The following is a 23,903-nucleotide window of genomic DNA, read 5'->3' as shown; positions in this document are numbered from 1 at the left end:
ATATGGCATCGAAACCATTGCACGCTTCTCAGAAAACCGGAAAAACGTCACATGAGGGCGTGCAAGCTTCGTCCAATGGGAAACCACTAACGTGACGTAAAGACGCACGCCCTCAGTCGTCATCATTCGCGTAGCCGGGGGTCTAGTGGATCGGTCGTTCTCCGTGAGGTCGCAGTCGGAATTGAAAACTCCATCTCGGACGGTAGCAAATTCGGCGTATTCAGCGAAAAGGCCTGAAGTGTCTCGATTTTTAAGTGCGACCCACCTCCAGCGAAGCCAGACAATATGATGTCCGAAAAGAGAAAGAAGGTAAGCCTTTCCAGTTAGCTGCGGTACAGCGTTGATGGGACGTAGAGCGTTTCATAGGAAGCGAAGATTCTCACGGAATGCTTCATAAGTGTGCCTTAGTTTTGTCCGTCTTTTCTGGCACATATTCGTTCTTGTCGCGCTAAAGGAGGCTTACGTGTTGAGCGGCTATATGCTGTTTGTAGTAAATGGTCGTATTTACTTTTTTTGTAAGTTCTGTCATTCATTGATACCTTAACCGTTGGCACGAGTCCCTCAAATCGTTTCGATTAGCAACACCCGCGTGTGCCTCGTGTCTATGTTTATTACTCAAAAGGGTCGCATGATGTATTCTCGTGCGGCGTCAAGTACCGTAGCATCCACTTGCCTTAGGGTCACCTTCAGAGTTCCGTAGTCGCGTGCGGTATTGACCTCCCTTGCTCGTTCACTGCAGTTTGCAGTCACTGTTTAGCGTAAACCTGACTTACGCCGTATTATTTCAGGCGTGAAGTCCCGAATAATTAATGTCACAATTAACTTTCACAGCCTGTTTGCTCACGTTACTGGAATCTGTCTTGGTTTTCTAGAGCATTGACAGTTCTCTGCGGGGACCGGGCTTACGTGTGAATTGCCTGGAGAGGAATTTTTTTTTTTTTCGTTGCTTTCTGTGTGCCACTATTGCATTGACATTTTTGCTGCAATATGATGCGTGTGAGATTAAGGCGATTATCAATCAGCCCCTCCACGCTTGTCGGCAGTAGCCGTCTTTGAGGAAAACTAATAGGCAGCGTTACGGACGAGGCAATACATATTTATTGCCATGGCTCTCCCGATTTCTGGAAATCTCCGGCTTCGTTCTGCGCATTCGTTGCGGCTGACTGACCGCTGGACAGGCACGCTTGCGCTCGTTCCTCGCCTTTACGACCTAGCCCCGGTGGAAAACGGCATCCTATCGACTGCGCACCTCCTTGCTGGAGAAGGTGCCTCGTCTGGTGCAATCTCTCTAGTGATGCGATCATAGGCTTTCTAGTGCTCAGTATGGGTACTGTCCCCCCCCCTCCCCCCCTTCTTTAATAGTCCTCCTCATCCAGTGCTTCATTTTTAATTCTTACATGTTCCCAAGAGGCAGGTCGAAGTCATGTCCACCCAATGCGGCGATTATTAGGGTGCGAACCGGTCCACCTTGAAACTGCAGTCTTGCTGTCATTCGCGTTTGCGAAACATTTTCTTTTCTTCACTGGAATGCAACCTTCCTATTTTTACGTTGGTGATGTTTTTCTCGTCACACCATTAAGCCCTAAGGGTTAAAGCTCTGTTTATTTAGTTCTTGGACGACTGGGCTTGAAACCGACCATTAGAAAAGTACTTTCCAAGACATGAACGCGATTTTGGTGCGTTGTTTTGGCCCCCTAGCAGTTGTTCAGTAGCGGGTTTCGCCGATGATGTATTAGTACAGAGGACTTTGTTTTTGTTTGTTTTGTTTTTTCTCGAAGAACGGGGGCCTAGAAAAAAGAAAAAATATTCCCCCGTAACCTGGAAGCAGCCTACGTACGCGTGGAAGCCCGCGCGGCACCTTTGAATTCCTTTTTTACTGCGTGATGTTCCGAAAACGTTTTGCGGTTGCGTGTACAGTAGTAAGAAAGAAAACACGGAGTTGTACTGGTTGTTGCGCTACTTGCAGTCATCGGCACTCTTGTCTTCGAGCGGTGTGCCGCGAAACAAGGAAAGTGGTAATTTGGCTCGGCTACTCTGCAGTTGTTAAAGTGAACTTTACAAGGAAAATATCAGCGCCTTTGTTCCAGCGTTAGCATTATCTCAGCGGCCGATAACTACTTAAATATTTCTCTGTTACGACGAGGCGAAGCGCGGGCACTCATGGCAAGCGTGCTGACGACTGTATAGTGTCACTATAATGATTGAACACGTACAGGGTTGGTCACAAGTTCCCACGCCACGAGGTTTGCTTTTTAGCGGTGTATCCCGGCACTTCAGAAGCGATTAAGACTATCGAGCTCTCAGAAGTGAGCCATACCTCTCCTACTTACAGATTTTGAATTTCGGATGTGTTGTAATCAAAGGCAAACCCTGTAGCCGGGGAACTTTTCACCGACCCTGTGCATGTGCAAATTACCTTGATCGCATTTGAGCGTGGCCGTAGTGACGCTTCTCAGAATTCCATGGCACCTATGTCGATTTTGCAGTATTTCTTAAAAATCGGCGTAGTGTGTAGGAGACCCCGGAGTTTTCATTTGGCCTGAAAAATTGAAAATGAAGGGGGGGTGTAATCGTTAGGATTTGTGTCCGTTTGCTCTGTTCGTAGTTAAACCTCGGTATGCTGATCAATATATAGGCGACTGAAATCGACGAAACGAATTCGCCGCGGCGCGCCTGCACTGGCCAACTTTTTGAGCGGAGCCCTGCGAAGCGAGGGCGGGCTAGTTGGCGGCTGCACGAGCATACTGTGGCCCAAGCAGCTTCGCGCCCTATCATAGAGGGTGTGATCTGGTGCAAGGTATGTTGCTTCACGAGGACGATTGTTCAGGTCCTGAGTTTTGGTTGGACTACGACAGGACGAATCCTAGACGTATCTTGCTTTTTTGGAGAGCGCTCATGAACGATCGCGGATGGGAACTCGTCATCAGAAAAGCACGGCACGAATTTCTGCTCCCCATTCCAATCGGTGATCTGGAGCGTTCTCTGAATTCGCGAAGGAGAAAGCCCCCCTGGAGCGTACCGTTGGTCCATTCAATCAGAGCTCAGGATCTGAAACCAAATCACCCGTTGAAACAGCGCTTCGGATCGCTTATTGCAGTTCGTGTTCTTACGTCCGCCTCCCCTGGAGAGACAAAATACCAACCTTCTAACTTCTGCTTTCATGTTTACCTTCTGCATCCAGGTTCACGATGCGTCGCCGTTTCGCGTTTATTATTTTATCAGCGGCCCGTCTTTCTGATTAGCAGTCTGTAATGTGCAGTTTCTTCTTTTTTGGCCGATGGTTCGCGAAGTGTCGGCAGAGGCGAGGCCAACGCTCTCAGCAGCAGCCAAGTGTAAAGGGCGCTACGCTTGTCTGCTGTGGCTCAGTAGCGAAATGTATAGCGGGCGCCAGCAACAGCGTTAGCTTACGGCCGCCGGCGATAAAGGGCGGCCGCTGCTGAAAAGGCGGTGGTTTTCGAAACTGCCGTTTCAGTCTCGCGTAACGTCGAAAAGTGCCATTTTCTAGCACCCTTGCCAGACTCGCAAGGTGCCCTTGACGGCCCGACCCCGTGCGCGGTACACGGATAGTTCAGGCCACTCGCAGCGCGGCCAAGTCAGAGTTGGTTCGTTGGCAGAATGTAGTTTAGACTCTTGCTAAGCGAGCGCACTGGATGTGGGTTTTTAGAGGGCGTAGCCTCCATAGAAATAACGACAAAAATAAACTTGTAGTTGAAACCCGCTCCCAAACAGATATGTCATAGTGGGTTCAAGTCAATCAAAGATGCATAAAAAGGAGCCCAAAGTGCAGAATTCAGAAGTCCGTTTAAATGAAAGGGTGGGATAACGGAGCCCTCCATAGCGAGCGTGACGAGTGTAGTGGACCATCGCGGGAAGGGATAGACGTTTATTGGCAACAAAGTAAAGTCGGCAGATGCGGTAGCCAGCGGAGATGGCAGCGCCACCAGATGACTGGCCGAATACTGACGGTGAGGGGGCATTACAAAAAGGCCCAAATGAGGCGAACTAAACCGAAGCCAGCGAGAGCCCGCACTTCGTGCTTTCCTGCCGTGGAATGTTTTACGAACTTAGTTCCACATTTTATTGGTGCTGCCAGTACTGTCGAAATAGAAGCAAACGCAGCCCTTCGAGTAAAAAAAAAAAAATACAAATGTATCCCTGTTCCTTTAATCGTAAGTGACGTCGACCTACTCTCCCCATTCGTTGCCCGAGTTTCAGGAGAACGCTCGAGCGAAGTGCGTACTTGATTTTAGCAGTTGCTTCACAAGCGTCCTCCCCGCTGACATCTATGAGAGCTTCGGCTTCCTGCAGCTATCATTTGGCTGCTGCGCTAGCGTGCCGATAACCATGGAAAAACCCACAACTGTCGCGAGGCTACTGAACTGCGTCTGTACGCTTTAAACAGTATGGAAAACCGGTTGCCTTTCTCCAGCACAGTCTCGCCGTACGCGAGTATGTGGAGCGTCGATCGGCGTCTTGTTAGTTCTGAGAAGGAGCGCTGCTATTTTTCTTCGTTCCGCGCATCTGCAGCGTGGCGTTTTAAGTATCCTCTCGACGTGGCGAGTCGGCGCTAAAGTGTTGCCGATGTACGACGCGCAACAGTACTTAGCTGATCTCGACAGCGTGCCCTCTTGCAGTCGAGGCGGTGGGGTATAGTGTTCCGCGGTCGTGGCTGGGTTGTTTTTTGTTTCATTTAGGGGCGCTGTATTCTGCTGCTATTCGCCTCGAGTGTTCCAAGCTTTTTTCCTTTGCCTGTTCGTGCAATGTGAGCAGCGGGTTGAGTCATGCAATGAACTATGTGCAGCCGAAGCAGGGCACATAGCGGATTGACACCGAAAGTTATTGTGTCGCCCATGTTAGTTTGTAGCTTTTCTGCGTGCATAAATAACCGCCAGAGAAAATGTCATGGCTCGTCCCTTTTTGTCACCCGTGTAGAGCGTTTGGGGCCAGAATCGTTGCGCTCAGCGGTGTTCGCTAGACAAAGGTAGTCGGGTGCTGCTGGACGGCATGGAAAGCTCATTCCAGCGCGTGTCGTATGGCTCCTTCCGCGTGTTTTCCATCCTCAACGCCCAGCGCTGATACAATCAGGGGTCCCTTTTCACCCCTCCTTCCTCATCCGTGCACACGTTATGCTTGCGGTAGGGTCAGATTTTTGTCGCTCCTCACAGGCTCCGACCGCACTGAGTACGCAAAACGCCACGGAGCACCTACCTACTCATCTGCAGACGAGAGACCTCATGCGCACCATTGGTCGAAGTGCACCTGACAGTTGCTCACTTATCTCTCCTTGCAGTTGGGAGCGGCTGCACGTGTTTGCATTGCGGAAGGTATGGCCGCACTCACTCCTGTCCACCTGTTCAGGCATGGTGCTTTGGCCTGGCGTGCAAACTCCACTGATGTGGGCGACACTGGCTTTTGCGGGCCTCCGGCAACCAGTCTTGCATGCACTGGAAAGGAAAAAGTAGGCAGTTGGCTAATATTGCGCCTGTGGGTCATCGTAGGCCACGTGAATCATTCGCTCAAATGTCATGGATGACTTGAGCCGACGCTTGGCTGCCCCTGACTCCGCGCTGTTAGATAGCGTGCCCGCACGGGGGCTTCCGGAGCCGTCCCTCGTCTACGGTTCACCGTTGGGAAAAGACCTTCGTTGATGTGCGCTCGCCGAGATTCGCGCCATGCAGGACCTTGATGCGTCAGTGCGCTGGCTTGGAAGAGACTCCGAGATCCCTTCGTGCGGAAGCATATTCGTGCACGAATAAGTTCACGTATATCGGTGCGCACCCAGAACCACAGTTCGTGCTCGCGGAGACCAGAAGCATGCTGCGTCGATTCGCTTTTTTTTTTTTTTTATTGCACCCTGACGGCTGCAGCGTGGCAGGGGAACATCAGCTGAAATGTGGACAAGGAATGCGAGCCACCCCTCTTGCTGTTTCAGCTGATGTTCCCCATTTTCAGCATGTGTGTTGCTTGGAACCCACTCACGTCCATGAAATTCCTGCACACTGACAGCTTTTGTGTGGAAAGGGCTGGAAGCTGTTTCCTTTCAAGATTTGTCGCTACCTTGTTTGCGGCCAGCGGGACTTTTCGGGCACGCTTCTGTGCGCTCACTTGTGTCTTTAGAGCGAGCTGGCAGCGCCAGCCGCCGTTCCCTAATTGCCGTCTTGGAGGGCGTATTCAATCAGTCCTGGCGGAGCGTTTTTGCGCATTTTGCATATTCTGCGTTCACGTTTGTTGCTAAGAATGTGCCGACAGGTTCTAAAAGCGTGGCGGAAGCGCTTCATTGCCAGCAATCGAACCCACGTCCTTGGAGTGGTGCGCGCAGTCTTTCTTCGGCGCTGGTTCTCTTGACGGCGCGCTTGTGCCTTTGCCAGGCGGGGTGCGATCACGCTGTCAGGTTCCGCTGATGGCTCGTTGACTCTCGACGTCCCGCAGACGAGGTGGAGGGAGACGTCCCGCGGACGCCAACGCCTGCCGTCGAATTAGTGGTGCGGCGGCCTGTCCCGTATTTCAGTCGCCAGCCTTCTCCCTTTTTATGTCATATTTGGGGGATCGGTCGCAGTTGTAGTCCGCGAGACACTGGGCCGCGAGAGACTGAGTCTTGATTTCAATTAGGACGGGCTATCTGTTCGCCAAGCATGTTTACAGGCGTAGAAACGATAGACGGGCACCACGAAGCGTTTTTGTCCGTCGTTTCTCTCGCGCTTTTCTTGCACTGTTGGCATGCGATCTTCTGTCGATGGCCTCCGTTCTGTCGTGCGCATCCCGAATTACTGTCCTGCATCCTCGCGTTTCGAGATGTTCCAGCCTGTGGACTGTGATGTGACCGAAAAGTGCGCCATTCTAAAGTGACAGTTTCGAGGTTTTCGTTCAGTGGAAAGCCCGGCTTTGTCTTACGCGAAAAATCCTTATTGGTCGATATCCATGACGTCACAGCCGCATGACCTCGCGCGAGAATTTTTAACGCCCCACAGCGCTCCCCTAAAACGTTGCGTCACGCGCGGAGCGAAGGTAATAAAAACGTATGCAGCGCCAATTAAAAGTGCATTGCGAAACGTCGAAAAAATTATAGAATTTCGGTTATAGAGATTATCGAGTTTAGATTTTCAGTGGGATTCGAACCCACGACCTTTATCTGGCGAGCCACAGGCACTGTTACCGACTAGGCGACGACACGCTTGTGCGGCTTGAGTGGAAACAAGCGGAGCTTTGTGTATGTCGTGTGGGGTCTTAACGTAAAGCGGTATCTTACAACTGTATTCTTAAGACTATAACTAGTGATGACCACTGGCCGCGTCTTTGTGCGAGAACAGATTTGTGCCCATGATACGCCGCAGAGAGCGCGGCGTCGATGTGTGGCGTGAATGTACTTTGGCTTCCTTTCACTGCGCGAAGTCTGTACCGAGCGCGCATAGTAACGCCAGGAAAGGGGCCTCGAGTTCCCGTTACCCAGCACCCCATTGGCTGGCGTCGACCGGACGGGAGGTGCCGCCGCTATCTCCGTTTCAGTGTCCTGCCGGTATCGGGTGGTGTCTTCTCAGTTGACAGGCGGCTAGTCTTCGCCGGCTCTCTGTCGTCTGGTCGCGTCATGTGCACGTACTCGTTTTTTCTCGAACGTTCCAGAAGTCCTTTCTTTCCCCATTTTCAAAATGATCGGCAATACAACTACAGAAGGTTTACGGCCCGGTATTATTTCGTTTGAGAATACCTTCCGAACTACGGCAGGGTACTGGAGAGGGAACTCAAAAACGATCGATCGCGCTCGTTCTGCGTTGCCGCGTTCAGTATGCGACCTCGTTACATGGTGCAAGGTTTCAGTGCACTCGGGTTCTGTGCACTGTCGGTATTTTAGCATTCTAGCTGTCGCTTATACCACACCGCCTAGCAGATTCCTCGAGGTGTCACCGCTTGTGTACTCCACTTAACTCTGGCGGCGTGGATGCGTGAAGGTTAGTCGACCCCAACCGGTCTGCGGCGAGCGAGGCTATGCAAACCGTGCTGTCGGCAGCCCTCTGGGCTCGTTTTCTTTTCTTGGACATAACTGGGCACGCTTCCAGCGGCCACCTGCGGACCACTCGACATGGCCGCTCCCGGCGCCCTTGAGGTGCAGTGCGCCGGCTGCCTTGGGCTGCGCACGTCCCAGCGCCGCTTTTCGATTCCCTTCCCCGCTGGGAGCCGACACATGGCTAGAGCACGCAGCCTTCGCACATGGTACATGCGCCGTGGCGACAGAGCCGGGTCCGTCGCGCGCGTCGGAGGTAGAACTATCTCGCGTTTTCTGCGAGCCTGCATTGCCCGAATGTTTTTACCGCCCGGTCTCTAACGTGCGTCTGGGGTGTTCGCAGACCTGAATGAACTGCGCACGTAAAAGCTCCTGCTCGTCAGTCTGCCGTCAGAACGAGTAGCTCTGCTGGGACCTTCACATGACTTCATGACGCGCTCGAGTCTGTCCCACGAGGGTCTCGTGCGCCTCTTTCCCATTGTTTGTGTGTGCATCCGTCTGCGTCCATAATTTGAAGAGCGCCCCGCCGTTCGAGGAGCAATAGCAGCCGATTTCGCGAGCCGTCGTTTCCTCGTGCGGCAGGAAAGTAAAAAGGCGCGCCTCTTGACGTCACGCCGCTGGGTTTTCTTTGCCGCGGCCTCTTTCGGGAGAGAGGCCGTCTCGGTAGACCGAAGGATGTCCGACGGCGATAAGCGTTTCCTTGGGGGGTGCTGCCGGCGCGCAACTGGGCATTGCGTCAGTCCCGTTCTCTCTCTCTCTGGACCACGATGTAGCTCAAGGGTGACAGACGCGACGTTTCGGCTCCCGCTTCGAGACGACCGCGGGCGCGCCGGAGAAAGCGGCGATCTCGAGAAGGCGGATATGGCGGCCAAGGCCGCGCTTAATCGGTCAAGAACCGCGGTGCCATCGATTCTCTGTGTCGTGTGAAGCCTCCTGCGGAGAGAAGACCTTGCGGGTTAACGACACGCAGCTGCGCCGCGAGGCTGTCATTTATCTCGCAGCATGCGAACCAGTTTCTGGCCGACAGGAGGACGGAACCCGGGGCGGAGCGCTCCCAGAAAAAAAAAAAAAAAAAAAAAAAAAAAAAAAGTGATGGGAAGTTCACCGGTTCCAATTTTCGGCTCGCCGGCAGTTGCGGCGTCATTCGGCCCCAGGGCTCACACCGTTGCCTCGCCAGCCTTGGTGGGCTAATGACGGCCGGTCCATTAACCGAGCCACCCGTTCGTGTGCCGCAAGCACGCGCCGCTCAAAATGCTCGAGTCGTTCGCCTCCGCGAAAAAAGAAAAAAAAAAAAAAAGCATTCACGACCGATCTCGTGACCGTCGCCTAGCGAGCCCTGCACATTCTTTGTCACTCTAGCAGCCATGCCTGGTTCGCGCGAGTCCGACGTTATCGATTGCATTGCTCTTCGCGGTTTAAGCGCTGCTCGATCACTCAATTTTCACATTTGCCGCGGGGCAGGCAATTATGGGCCGTCTAGGGTGCGCCAAGCTCATAGTTGTCCTTTGCGTCCTGAACGGGGGCTGGTTAATCCCACCTTCATTTCCGGCCCGCCCGCGATTTGTTTGAGGAAACACCTTGGCAGTCTCACTGAGGTGCAAAACAGTTCGCCCCTCGAGACTAGTGTTTATCTCTACTCCTGCGGGGTCGTTTTATTCGCGTCTTGTTTACAGCTGGTCGTGGCGATGAACGTTTCATGGACAGGCATGTATGTATCTTACACTGTCCTGTTCGCGCGTGAAGGGGGGGGGGGGGGGGGGATGTTGCACGAAGCATGTAACGTCTGAGTAGCCCTCTTGGTACATGCAAAAATTTACGGAACTTCAGATATGCCTGAACAGCATGCCTGACGGAGTAAGAGGAGACCCCTCCCTCCATTCCACTTGTTCGTAGTTTCCTCTCTCCGTGAAACACCGTGCGGCGACGGCCGACGACTTACGTTTTGTTTCCTCATCGGCCTTGAGAAGCGTTTGGGGATGCATCGGTGAATTGCGGCTGCTTTTCTCGAAAACCATCATTCATCGAAGTTGATCTACGCGCGCCTTCTTGTTGCGCATTGTGACAGCGCCTGCACGCAACAGTTGCGGCATTTTTACGGCCGGCCGATTCATCTTCAAGAGCTTGCCCACCTACCTGAGAAATTTGGTGGTGCGGTTTTTTCCCCCTCCTTTAATTTGTTGCGCCACGTTTGTGACCATGCGGTTTCAGATTATTTCTTGCGCGACCTTGACGACAGCAGAGTGCTAATGAAAGAGAACACGAAACGTCGTCACATGCCGCGTATGTCCACAAGGGTTGACCAATCGTCGTAGTTGCTGCAGAGATGGTCTGCGGCAGGCTGGCTATTTTTGGGCGTGAAAGAGGCGAACTTCTCTTTTCTGCATTTTTTTTTTGTCCGCTCTTCAGTTATCTCAAGCTTCATTCATACTTCAGCACCAGGCTCGTGTTTCACTCACTTTCACTTGAGTTAAGAGCTGAAGGGCAGTTAGTACGCTTTCGTAGCATCACACGTGCTGAATGCGACGTGGTGTGTTGATCTGCGAACGAAGTTCCTTCGGCGGATTGTCATGGCGAAGAGCATGACAATCTGCTCTTCGCTGGAGGGGCCGTGTGCCGTGTTCGTACGAGCGATTGTTACGATTTACTTCCCTTGGAATGATTGCAAAACAGTAAAACCGATACACTGAACGTGGTTTAGTGTGTTTGATAAACGGGTTGGAAGTCCTGCTGCATCGGTGACACCTCGTAGCACTGCGAGCTGAATCGCACCTTGCTGGAAGCATGACTACTGATGAATGGATTTCGCTCGTGGATGTTGTATGAAACTGGTTTCGGGTGGCTCTGCACAGCGTCCATTCGAGGTTTCGCTGGTGGCCCCGTGCAGTTGGGCGTTTTTGTCGTGCTTACGTTCTGCGCGGTCCATCTGTCATGCTTCTGAGAAGGGCGCCCAGGCTACACTGCGAGCACTGCTTAGAAGCCCCCGCCGAGTAGAAGTTCGGGGAGAGAAGTCTGCTCTGTTCAGTTCGAAGATCGCGTTCAGATTACCTACGAACAAGTGGCTCGCGGATCTTTGTCGCCTGCAGCTAGCGGACCGCCGCACCTTTCTCGGGCAGGCAGGTCAGGCCACGACGCCAAATTTTGACGTTCTTCCTCCTCGCACTATTCTTTCCATCGGTTCCACCTCCATGAGCGCGTCTCGCGAGGCCGCGCGCGCTTTTTCTAGGCGACGCACAGGTGGCTCGTTGCCGCTGTGACCTTCGTTCGACATTGGCGCCAGTGAAGAACGCACGCGGCCATGTCGCGGCAGACACCGCGTCTCTGCGTCCGTCTTCTTTCCCTCCCAGCGCGCGACGTGACTTGGCAGCTGCGCCGTGAACAACAATGCCAGACGATCGCTTGGCAACCCGAGGGAGCGCTGCACCCGTGTGCTCCACGTGGGTAGGCTTTCCTGCAAGGAGCTTGCGCCACACGGACGCCCCGAAAAGCTGTTCTGAGGAAACCGGACAAAGCTGCGCGATTCAAGAGCGAAATAACTTGAAAGCGCACTCTTTGCCGCTAGCTACCAGGGTGACGTCACGGTTCACCGATCGCTGGCAGCGAGCCCCGCCATGGTCGGAGTTGGCGGTAAAGCGACTGCATTGCGACGTCTGCCGAGGATTCAATTGCACTGCAGGTCCGCGGCGTCGAGTGGCAGGCGCTACTGTTTTCGCATTTCCTTGCCAGCCGCACGCAGCCAATACAAAAATTCCGTGCGCGCTTAAACTGCTTGGTAGCTCAGTTGGCTATTAGGTCCACGTGGTTTTGTCTGGTCGTGACTGGATTTTCATACCCGTTGGTAGCCGAGGGTACGCTTGCAGCATCCGCCGAAGTGTCCAATTGCTTTCTGCCGTGCGTAGAAAGTCGGCGCACTGCATATTGCTCTCAGCCCTCGCTCGCTCTTGCTATACGCAGCTGGGCGGCTTGGCGAAGGTCGAATGCCTGCCGCAAGCTGCCCGCCGCCTGTAGCCTCGAGATCAGGGCGCTCACTCCCTATTTCTACACCACCTTCGCCTCTAGGGTCCAGTATAGTAGTCCAATCCACAGGATTCGCGAGTCGCCGACATATTGCACTGTTTTACGCAAGTGGTTCATTCTCTGCCGTCGTCACCAGGGCGCCAGGCATTAAAGGCTGTCATCCGCATGCGGACGAAACAGATCGTTCCACCGTCTTGCGTCATTCGGGAGCGGAATCATAAGAGGAAAATGTAAGGGCCGAGGCTGGTCGTGAATTCGCTTTGCGAGCCTGTAATGCGCCGCAGTTGTATCGCAATGTCGGCGGCCCGTACCCACCGTGACGTCAACGGAGGGGACGCCGCGCCGGCGCGCGCTTCTGGCGCCGTGTCGTCATTTCGCTCGCTCTACGCTACCCGCGAATAAATATCAGTTGACCTGTGTGTCGCCTATCCGAGCTGTGTGCGTCGTCGCTGCGTCCAAGGAAGCACTGCTGCAGCCGCGCCCCACTAATGTTTACGTCGGATGGGGGCCTCAGGCGGCGCTGTTGCAAACGCCGAGCGAGGCCGTTGCGTTTCACCGCACGGCGATTTGCTTCCGCCACTGCGGCACGTGCCGGTGTTTTCACCCACCCTTCTCCCTCTGTTCCGCTGAGGCGCACAGCGGTGGTGACGGTCTGAGCCGCCGCTGTTGGCGGACATCCGGTTTTCCACTCGAACTTTGCTAATTCCACTCCTTGTGTCGTTACCAGTCACGAGTGTGTGAGGCGTGCTACTCTAATGGCAGGTTTTTACGTTTGCGCTTCTCCCAAGAAATGCTGCAGCGCTCGTAACGGCCTTTTGCGTCAGTTGCATATTATCAGTGGTGTCTTCGTAACAACAGAAGATAGGAAAACACTTCAACTCCGCCTTACCACTATGACGCGACAGCGACCTGTGATTCCCTCGAATTACACACATGCTCACTAACAGACAGACCTGTGGGTCTGAATCCCGCTTGAAACCTGAAGTTCTTGACATTTTTCTTTGAGCCGAATTCATTTCTTTATGAAGGTAAATATTTGAGATGTGCGGTGACTTCATATATTGTATCTTATTCTTTCATTTCATCTGTGACGCCACGCGAGGGTTGAATGTTTTTTTAAAATTCCCGCGCCAGGTCATGTGGTTATGATATGGCCCTGTTGACCAGCCAGGATTTTTGGAACAAGACGATGCCGCCTTTTCCGCTGAACGGGAGCCTCCGGGTAGGAAATCGTTGTGTACAGGGCTTGGTTTTGATGATGAGATTGATTTATATGCGGTGATTTGAGTTACTATCCAAAACTAGCTTTGCGGAAGCATACTGTTGTGCTGTGCAATGTGTGCCTCGAACTTGGCCCCCAAGCACTTTGTAGGCATTTTCGAAGCACGCTTTCTTCTCTGCCACCAGGAATAGACTATGCTTACTCTAACGTCACATCTCTTTTTGAAGTGAGACATCGCTTTCTAGTAATTTATTAACACAAAAATGTTAAAGGCCTTCCCGTTCTGCAGAAAATACAGCATTGGCCACAAAAAATCATGAGTGTGCCTCTGGAAGCTGGATTGCTGGGCACTGACTGGCTGTGTGGCATCACGGGCCGCAGGATATAGCCGAATTGCCAGAAACTGAAATTGCTCATGTGAGATGGGAATTGTACCGGAGACCCTTGGACCATAAGAATTGGGGAAATCATGATGGACCACATTTTGTTAACGGAAAAAGTCTTGGAGATGCATCATTCAGAAGAACCGCCTCATAATGTGGTAGCGTGTGTGTGTGTGCGTGTGTGCGTGCGTGTGTCCTGTACACAAATGAAGGTACGCAAGGGGGGTCGCAGAATGGAGCCATCAACGCTGTTTTGTCATACCCTCTTAAATGCGGATCTTGAGCCTCCTCAATATTTTACATTTTTATGCTACTGAACGCTCTATGATATGTTCGTGATTATAATCCAGTGATATAGTGAGCGCTTTGCCTAGAGTAAACTTGCTGCAGCGCCACTTTTTGTGCACTGGCTACTAAAGTATCTTCTGCTCTTGTTCTCAACACTCTTGACCTAATCTTGAGAGCCTAACTGTAGCACTGTAGTACCATGTTATTCCTATTCCCTGCTATACAAAAGTCTCTGACAGTGAATGGTCAGGTCTGCACCTTTCATCGCAGCTTTTACATGGCACAAATGTTTATTTCTTGCTAGTTCGATTCCGGCACGACTCTGTGCTTTGTGGCAGAACCTTGATATGGGGGGAATGCTTGTTTTGCTGCACCCATATTGTCATTAGTACATTTAAAATGTGCTGTTTCAATGTGTGTACTGTTGTGAAACAGTGCAATTTGTCCTGCTAGACCAGTTCTTGTTCTGTAGTTTTAAGAAGCTATTGATGGTTATTTACTCTTGTTTTATGCACTGTATGTTTTAGGTGACAATTGTCCATTCTATTTCTTTTGTAGGTTGAGGCCATGACCCGTGACCTCGAGCTCCCTAATGATGTATTGCAAAAAGTATCCGCCAAGCTTCTTGATGAATTCAACAAAGGCCTTGGAAAAGAAACCCACAAATCAGCGGAAGTCAAAATGTTTGTTACATATGTGAGGGATGTCCCCAATGGTTCTGGTGAGTGCAGTTGATCTGTCCTGGTTTGAAGACCTAGTTATTATGTATGTAAGGATTGTAGAACTGACATAGACGTTTTGAATCATTCCAGAAAGTGGAACATTCTTGGCTTTGGACTTGGGTGGCACGAACTTCAGGGTTCTGCTCATTGACATTGATGGTGATCGATTTAGCATGCAGAATGAAATCTATGCCATTCCTCAAGAAGTCATGCTTGGAACTGGTGAAGAGGTGTGTTTTCTTGCTTCATTCACTTCTGCTTTTGTTCCCATGACTACCTTTTCCCTGACCCACTTTTGCTTCTCTCCTGTTCATGTCAGGGCACTTCATTTGTGGAGTTGGCTGCAGTTGCTCATCATGAGCCTTTATTTGTGACATTGTTGTTTGTGTGTGACGGCTTTTGTTTGTTTTAGTGGTATTATGTTGCTATGATCTGTGGCATCCAAAGTCCATGCTGTCTTTTGCATGTATTTTGAAACTTTAATTTGAAACTTTTCACATTTTCAGGAGTTTAGATTTAGTTGATCACCTCTAGTTAATTGGTAAACAAATGTATCACTGGATGCTCTAAATGATGGTTCATTATGACGAGATCATACTGGACTTCTTTTGTAGTGAATTGGAGCTGTATATTTTTCACTGTAATGGACAAATATGCTATCCAGTATGCAGTATCTTTTGTTACACTTCTAATTGTGGTTAACTCTGGCTTACTCTTTCAGTTATTTGACCACATAGCTGACTGCCTGTCCAAGTTTATGGACAAATACAAAGTCAAAAACAAGCAGCTTCCTTTGGGCTTTACGTTTAGCTTTCCCTGTCGGCAAGAGGGCCTCACAGTAGCCCGACTGGTTCACTGGACCAAAGGCTTCAAATGTAGTGGCGTTGAGAACCAAGATGTAGTACAGCTCCTCAGGGAAGCAATCAAGAAGCGGAAGGTAGGTTTTTTTTTTTTTTTTTTTTTTTTAACACTTGTCTGTTGCATGGCTCACTTGGATGCCTAGCCTCATAAAAGTATTATGCTTTTGTTCCTTGCGACAGCTTAATGTTTTCGGTTCGAAGTACGCAGCCTGACCTGTTTCCAGGCATTAACACATTTGAACATAAGCAGTATACATGAGGAGCCTTCTGCTGCACTATTTATGGTTACAGTGATTTGGCACAGTCTGAAGACTGGCGACGCTCAGCTAATTAATCTTCTTTGTATGACACATTGCAGTTTTCATTGCATGATATTGATCTGGACACTGTTTGTTCCCAACCGATACATTGGGCTAAAATAGTTTGTTGGAAATTCCTTACACAGATCTCATTCAGCCTTTTCTGGATCTTTATATTAAGTTCAAATATGGTTCTCATCTTTCAGGACATCAACATTGATGTAATGGCTGTTGTCAATGACACAACTGGAACTTTAATGTCATGCGCTCACAAGAACAAGCAATGCAGGCTGGGGCTCATTGTTGGTGAGTTTTACTGTCATTGCTTTTATGTTTTTATTATCTTTTTCAAGAAGTAATCATTGTGAATGCTTTATGGCTAAATTTGTGCAAAATTTTGAACATATTGGCCAAACTTTACATTCGTTGTTGGCTTATTACTTTTTGTGATGGAAAATTGCTTTCCACTAGTGTGTGTTATTCATGTCACGTGTGGTTCACATGACTGACATTTTTCATCATATTTTTAGGAACTGGAACAAATGCATGCTATATGGAGAAACTGGAAAACGTGGAACTTTGGGATGGAGATCACGACGAACCTCGACAGGTCATCATCAACACAGAGTGGGGTGCATTTGGAGACCATGGCTCCTTGGAATTTGTGCGTACCCGTTATGATAGAGAAATTGATTTGGCATCACTCAATCCCGGCAAGCAGCTGTGAGTAATAGTTAACAGTGTGTAACTTCACTCATCATTTCATAACTTGGCCTTCTTTACTGAAAGCAGTCCTCTTCTGTTCTGTTTTTATTCTTCTCTAGGTTTGAAAAGATGATTTCTGGCATGTACATGGGTGAGCTTGTGCGGCGTGTCTTGGTGCACTTGGCCGAAGAAAACTTGATGTTCAGCTCTAAACTGTCCGAAAAAATGAAGACCCCCTACCTGTTCAAGACAAAGTACATTTCCCAGATAGAGAGGTAAGAGCTTTATTTCTTTGTAGAGCCAAAAATTAAGACTGGCAATCATTTTTTCAAAGAAAGAATTTTGAGTAGTTGTAGCTGCATAATAAAGGCCTTACTCAATCTTTAATTACCTCAGTGGTGTGCCACTTTCATTATTTAATTCTTTTGATCCCATGTTTGTTTCTAGAGACACATTATTGCTTAATGATCACATGAGGCAATCATCCTGCTGTGTTTATATTATAGTCCAATACAACTTGAAGACAAAAAAAGAAATGGCTTTTGCCCCTGAAAAGACCCCCGTGCATTGGTTGCATGGGGGTCTTAAATGAGGGATGGGGGGGTTTAGACCTGCTATCGTGACAGCACAAAGCACAAGATGTGGAAGATGATAGGGAGATCACGAATGCTTAATCTGATTAATCATGCAATTGGATGAAAGGCTCTCTTTCAGGGTTTCATTTTTTTTCTTGAGTTGTATCCAACTGTCGCGATTCTTGCCGGTGCAGTTGCTTTCCACGGTATTTTAGTGCATTCCTGTTTAACCTAATTAAGGAACATAACCAAGACTTGTACTCCAAGTTTGCATTATTGCTAGTAGTGTTGTTTTTGCCTTCACCTTATTGGTGCAAATGCTGGAACCGGATGCCAGTTTGGTTGCAACCGCAAGCGGTGGCGGGAAGTTTGGGCATTTCCACCAGTTAGGTGATGGTAAAGTAAGACATGAAGTTGGGCTAGTTGGTTCAGATTAAGCAAATTCGAAGCTGTGCGAGTGAGACAGGACGAGAAGGGACACAGACTCGTATACAAAGCACAGTACTTGCTACTGAATGTATTTCATTCAAGCAGTAGACTTGTATGGGTCTTCGATATAACAAAACAAAGAATCGCAAACAAAGGAATTGTGCTTGAGGGAGTGACAAAGGTAAGGCAAAAACAACACTATTCAAAATGACAAACTTTCAATACACACCCAGGACTAAAATGTTACAGGATTTGATCTCTTTACTACTGCCTTTGGAAGATAAGCAATAGGCTACGTTGGAAGCTGACTAACTGCTGTAACTTTTAAACTTGTGTCTTCTGATGAATGTTGGTGTGTTCTGGTGTAAGGTGCTTTAGCTGTCCACTTTCGCGACGTGGCCAACAATGACATGAACATGTCTCAATGTGTCTCTGCAGTGAGCCTCGTGGAGTTTACGACGAAGCCCACAGCGTAATGGTGAAGATGGATATGGTTGGCACAGATGAAGACTGTGAATGTTTGAAGCTCATCTGTTCCCGTGTGTCATCACGTGCTGCCCACTTAGTGTCTGCAGCTGTGGCCACAATCCTTAACAAAATGAAGAGACCCCATACTACTGTTGGTGTTGATGGATCTGTCTACCGATTCCACCCCCGATTCCATGCACTAATGGAGGCCAAAATTGCCGAACTTGCCAACCCACAGTACAAAGTAAGTTGCTTTTCTTTTCATCCCAACATACTGCTGGAAATGCTTAATGCTTGTAACATTATACGTTTGGTTGGTACCCTATGCACTAATATTAGTTCAAAGTTTATTCAGAAATAAATAAATCATTTGACTATACAGAAGGTTACAGAAAGAGGTCCCAAAGTTTGACACTACTGGGACCTCTAATGCAGAGTATAATGCAGAGTCTAAATTTCTATCCGGCTTTATTCTTAAATTCAGGCAGAGTTTTGCTAATAACTATACATATTGTGCTATGTTTGCCAGAATGGCATTCACATACTTAGAGCACTTATTGTAAGATCATTTGTACACACATCATCCTTGCAGTTTCTTTCTTTTGAAGCTGTGTAAGTTTTTTTGTCCTGTTATATGCTGTTATCACATTTGCTGCAGAATTGTAGATAATTATTTAGTTCCTTGTAGGAGCAGCTGGAACCATTATTAGGCCCAGGTGTGTGTGTGGGGGTGGGCGAGACTGTGGCTGTGGGTAGAGTGCATTACTCAGAAAGGTCGGCTGAAATTCACTTCTTTTTTTGCTACAGTTTGACCTCATGCTTTCTGAAGATGGCAGTGGTCGTGGTGCCGCCCTGGTAGCAGCTGTTGCTGTGCGCACGGTAAAGGAGAAGGCTGCAAAGAAGTAGACACCAAGGCCTCGAGAACACTGAGCCTCTGTTGTGCTGCGGAGTCTGTCTGTTGTGACACTCTATTTATTGGACACCACATTAAAATTTGCTGAAGGGCTTTGGGCTTTTATGGCAATCCACTTTAAGCAGGAATTACAGCCAAGAGTACTCATTTAAGCCTTTTAGTCTTTTTATGCAATGGAGCTGTTTACTGTGAGGGAGAAAGAGCAGGAGCATGCTGTGTTGTATGTGATGCATGCAGACATTAGTTGCAGAGAACATGCAGGCTGGTGCCATGTTTTATGTGGTATTGAAATGGAGGATTTAACCTGCAGCAATCACAGGTGCCTTGGTGCTGGTTGCATCCTAGAGACCCTGTCCAATTCTGCCCGTCAGGTAGCAGCTACTGATCTCTTGGATGATTACTGCCCTGCACTTGGGAACGAATATTGCCATGGCACATCTCACGTTGACACTCATGCCATCACATTCACGTGCAATCTCATTGTCTCCAGTATCATGTGCTGCATTTTCTGTCTGTAGCTTTTGCGTTAAGACCATCATGGCAGGACAGGTTTTAGTTGCATGTAAGTTGTTAGTCCACTTGTGCATCCTGGAGCATTTCAAGTGTTGGCAGATTATTATGTTGGCGAGGGGGGATGACTAGTCATGAAGAGCATTTTACACAATATTATCTTAACTGTGGCACATTGGTTTAAGAGATGCTATCAAATGTGGAATGCCATTTTTAAGCACTTTTGTCTCTTCCAGTGCTTGATTTTAGTTGTTTTAAGTACTTTGCCACCAGATGTCTTGTCACTTGTACAGTTGATTTTAAGACTGCAGTTGTCATGTGGTAATCTCCTTGTGGTGTCCTGCATGTGAATCTTGTGATATTTTTTTTTTATTGTATGTATGTACCTGTGGTATGTGTGTGTGTGTGTGTAGTTGTAGCGCTGCCAGTCGGCTTAGGTTAGGAGCGCTGCTGAAATTTGCTTATTGCAGGACATTCCAGGAAAAGTAATGTGGAGTAAACAAGCTTCAATTTAAGATGTAGCACAGTAAAATAGAAGCTGTGAGTGCAAGTAAGCCATTTGTATTACATAGTTAAAAAATGTACTTTTAAATATACGCAAGATCTTGGTTCAGATGTTTATTGTTGTCATTTCATTTTGTTTCAGCATCACTTTCACTATTTTTTTCCGTTGAGATCAATACAGTCTATCAAACATTTTCTTGACATGTGCCAAACTTAACGGTTATGTGCATCCACTTTGTTGCTGTGCTATGGGTGCTGTTAAGTACTGCATTTGTTTTGCACTGCTTGTAGTGCTGGAGCGAGTTCCAAGCGCAATATTGCAGCATTTGTTTGTTCTAATAGTGGCAACTTCCTCTTGTTCCTTCTAAGTTTGTATTGCTGTGGCCTAATGTTGGCACAGGTCTTTATATGCTTCTTTCCATTGTGCTCTGCGCCCTTGAATTTGCATGTAGGTTGTGGCCTGTAAATAGCATTAGTTAACTGTGGTAGCATACTTCATTGGTAGTAAGATCCCTACTGCTTACGCTTGTTTCTCATCCTTGTATGAAATGTTCTTGCAAAACTCTACTCTTTTTTTTTTTTAGCCTTGTGCTAAAATGAAAAACATTGTTATTGAGATTTGGGGTTTAACTGCAACTGTATTTGCTTTTATTTGTACTGTGCAGATATTGGTTAGTATGACCAGAATCTTTCAATAAATAGAGTACAAAGAACTTGTGATCTGAAATGTTGATGTGAGCTCATTTGGTATGCTGGATATGTCGTGCAACAAGCATATCGAGCTGCTTGTGTCCTGCAGTGTCTTGTTAGTCGAATAATCACTCTTGAATCAATTGAGTAAGAGGAAGGACAACCTTGGTTGAGTTTGATCTCGAGGATAAAGCGCCCCACATTTATGAGCCACTTTCAACTGTTTGGAGGTTTCATGGGTGCCTAAAATACAAGGGGGAGGTAATACTGAGGCACATTCATGATTGGAGTCACTGGTTTAAATGAGTCTGTGGACAATTTGGTGCGGTATGGTAGTTTTTAAATGTGTGACGTGGGCCTCCAGAGTGACCATGGAGGTAAGCGGAGAGGGTGTTTAGTGAGAGGTAACCCCATGCCAACGGGGAGAGGACAGGGATGTCATAGATGTGCGCATGTTATTCCATGACACACATGCCAGATGACCAGCCATCTTGCTCATGCTGCAGTGTCCACCACTGCATGCTATTGATACTAGGGTCAGATTTTTTTCTGATGTTAGTGGTCATTTTTTTTTTTTAACTAAAGGGCCAACATCTATTGTGACCAAGTGCTGAGGGTAATTGCACTCTCAAAACCTAACTGCTACTATGGCTGCTTACTAATGGCTTGCTACAGATCTTGTTGCCAATCAGGTGCCTGTAATAGTTAGAAAAAGATCACTGCTATTTAACATACTGGGCGTTTTGTTGATGTCAACCATTACTAATAATACTATGACTTTACAGCTCCAAATGCTGAATTTTTAATACGGCATACGTGCACTGAGTAACCAGATTTCTGAACAAGCATGCATGAGTATGCTAAAGAATAACTGCGGCATACACAGCACATCGAATGTGTTCTTCCATGAAAGATGTTCAGCTCGGGTCACCCTCAAGCAAATCCTCATATATCTACTACCTCCGCGACAGAATTTCACCAACTCTATTGTCTCTTCTTGTGCAACAAATGCCGGGAACTAGACATTTTATACCGCTTCACATGGAAGTGCAGAAGAAGCAGGGGAACGGGGGGGGGGGGGGGGGGGGGGCACTCCTATAGTTTCGCATATTTTTTTTGTATGCACTTGGAGAAAGCTACTCAGCTTATTTAAGTCCTTCATATGCTCTTGAAAAGATTTTCAGGATTGCCGGCCAGTTTTACACATTATACACGACTAATCTTGATGGTCATGGCACAGCAATTAAAAGGCGGGCTATGCTGGCTATTGAATACAGAGAACGATTCCAAAAGAAGTTTTAAATTTTCTTATTCTGAATTCAAAGACATAATGTGCAGTCTTATCGCAAGACATTTTATATAAATCGCCAGTTATGCTTAGTAGAAAACCTTTACCGCCTAATTTTGTAGGGTAAAAGTAACACTTCCTGTGGTATCGCATCTTGTTCCTTCTTGCCTTCCCCCAAACTTGACCTATAAATCTGCCCCTCCAAAATCTGGTAAATTTCTACTGCATTGAAAGTCACGAGAGACCAGTCTCCTCTTTATGCGAGCAATTTCAATGGGACCCCATTATTATTTTGGTTACTATTAAATGACTGCAGCCCCGCTGGGGTGGTGCAGTGCTTACGGCACTCGTCTACCGTTCCCAAGGATGTGGGATCGAATCCCAGCCTCTGCGGCTGCTTTTCGATGGAGGCGAAAAGCAAGGCGCCTGTGTGCTGTCAGTGCACATTGTCGAAATTTCCGGAGCCCTACACTACGACGTTTCTCATAGTCCTAGTCGCTTTGGGATGTTAAATCCCATAAACCAACCAATCGCCAGCCAACCAACCATTATATGTAAAATTTTTATTAGTATAGTTTAAACCGAAAATAATGCTTTCAGGTGGCTACCTACTGCCTCTCCCCCCTTTCTATAACCAACAGATGTTGCCCCTCACCTGCAGTTCTGCGCACACAAGGGTTCGGAGGCTGCTCTGTTCAAGGAACTACATTTTTTTTTTATAACTTGACATGCTTATTTCCAAATTTTTGCAATGCAAATAAAGTTTTGCCATTGATCTATAATTTGATCACATTAGCTATAGCTGATATTTTTCTTCATCGTACATGATTTGGGTAATAAATAGATTAAATGAGTTTAGTCACTTCAGTGCCGTTATCATTTTGCGTCAAAGTAAATATTTTGGAGCATAAATACTGCACCAAATATGCAGAAAAAAGCCAATTTAAGTTTTTCAGTAGTATTCAATTTTGCAAATGCATGTACAGTATTTCTAGTAAACTATCAAGCTAGCTTGATCTCCAAAAATCTTCCCTTCTCCTCTAAAACAAAAATTTGTTTTAAGAAACTGCGATTTTTATCATACCATATCGTCAACAGCCAAAGGGCCTCTTCTATATATGTCCCAAAACACAACAGCGAGATAAAACTGGTACTCTTGAGAGCTACTCGGTAGGTCCCGCGGCCGATTTTTGGATCGCGACAAACCAATCGATGCACTCTCGAAAACCCAAGCGGGTCTGGCTTGTTCATTGCAGGAGTGAAGGCCCACGAGCATTATTAATGCTTAGTTAGGTATGTACGGCTATGTTTGCGGTTTTATGTCATCACGAGCTTGTCCGCACGATTACGTTTGAACGAATGAGTTTATAAGAAAAAGAATTGTTGCGTCAGATATAGCATCAAAAAATATCGCGTGGGAAATCGGGAGACGCATGTGGGTTAATGGGTTAATAAGAGCCAATTAAGTCGATCGTATGTCGAAATAGCCGGGAGGGGTAACAGCGCGAGGCAAGACGGGATACGTGAATTGGACAGACATAGTTCCCCGGAAAACAAATTATGGGAACACCACCCAGTCAAACAAACCGTCGGAGAGCGGGATGGCCACTCTGTTGGACGAATAAAAGTTCTCTCTCTCTCTCTCTCTCTCTCTCTCTCTCTCTCTCTCTCTCTCTCTCTCTCTCTCTCTCTCTCTCTCTCTCTCTCTCTCTCTCAATAAACTCCGACGGTTTGACTGGTTTGACTGGGTGCATGGTTAATGGGCAATCGTCAACTCTTTCCGGTGCTACGAGCTCACTGTAGCTCAGCTTTACCTGTTTCTGAAACTGTAGAAATATATTACTATGCTATTCCGGTTTGAGGAATATTATCAGTCAGTTAAGCGACCGGTTTTCATTGTGAGGAACGCTAAATTCACCTGTAACAAAATAATCGGTGCTAGGTATAACAGTAAAAAAAGCCACAATTTAGAAATATACATAGCTCTCTGAAAGCCCGCAGGCTGTCCTTGTATGTACACGCGACGCGGCGTATCAA

At 48.0% G+C, this 23,903-nt stretch overlaps 1 protein-coding gene across 1 annotated transcript; it reads left to right on the top strand.

Annotated features, from left to right (window-relative positions):
• The first annotated feature begins 118 nt into the window (after nucleotides 1-118).
• Nucleotides 119-20,601, top strand: Hex-A (Hexokinase A). The gene is made up of 9 exons (XM_084591100.1): nucleotides 119-309; nucleotides 14,462-14,624; nucleotides 14,716-14,855; nucleotides 15,347-15,562; nucleotides 15,991-16,090; nucleotides 16,315-16,507; nucleotides 16,609-16,764; nucleotides 17,932-18,205; nucleotides 18,769-20,601. The coding sequence occupies exons 1-9, from the start codon at nucleotides 286-288 to the stop codon at nucleotides 18,865-18,867; spliced, it is 1,365 nt and encodes a 454-aa protein (XP_084447226.1). The 5' UTR covers nucleotides 119-285; the 3' UTR covers nucleotides 18,868-20,601.
• Nucleotides 20,602-23,903: the final 3,302 nt, after the last annotated feature.

Source organism: Amblyomma maculatum, chromosome 1 (genome assembly GCF_055883805.1).
Source record: "Amblyomma maculatum isolate TAMU_Amacu chromosome 1, ASM5588380v1, whole genome shotgun sequence".
Lineage (NCBI taxonomy): Eukaryota > Metazoa > Arthropoda > Arachnida > Ixodida > Ixodidae > Amblyomma > Amblyomma maculatum.
Note: the sequence above shows the minus strand (reverse complement) of the source record. Positions and strands in the feature narration are given on the sequence as shown.

Coding starts and splice junctions, on each gene's coding strand:
- Hex-A (XM_084591100.1), top strand. CDS start 286: ATGATGTCCGAAAAGAGAAAGAAG. Junction 15,563..15,990: donor AAGCAATCAAGAAGCGGAAG/GTAGGTTTTTTT, acceptor CTCATCTTTCAG/GACATCAACATTGATGTAAT. Junction 18,206..18,768: donor TTGCCAACCCACAGTACAAA/GTAAGTTGCTTT, acceptor TTTTTGCTACAG/TTTGACCTCATGCTTTCTGA.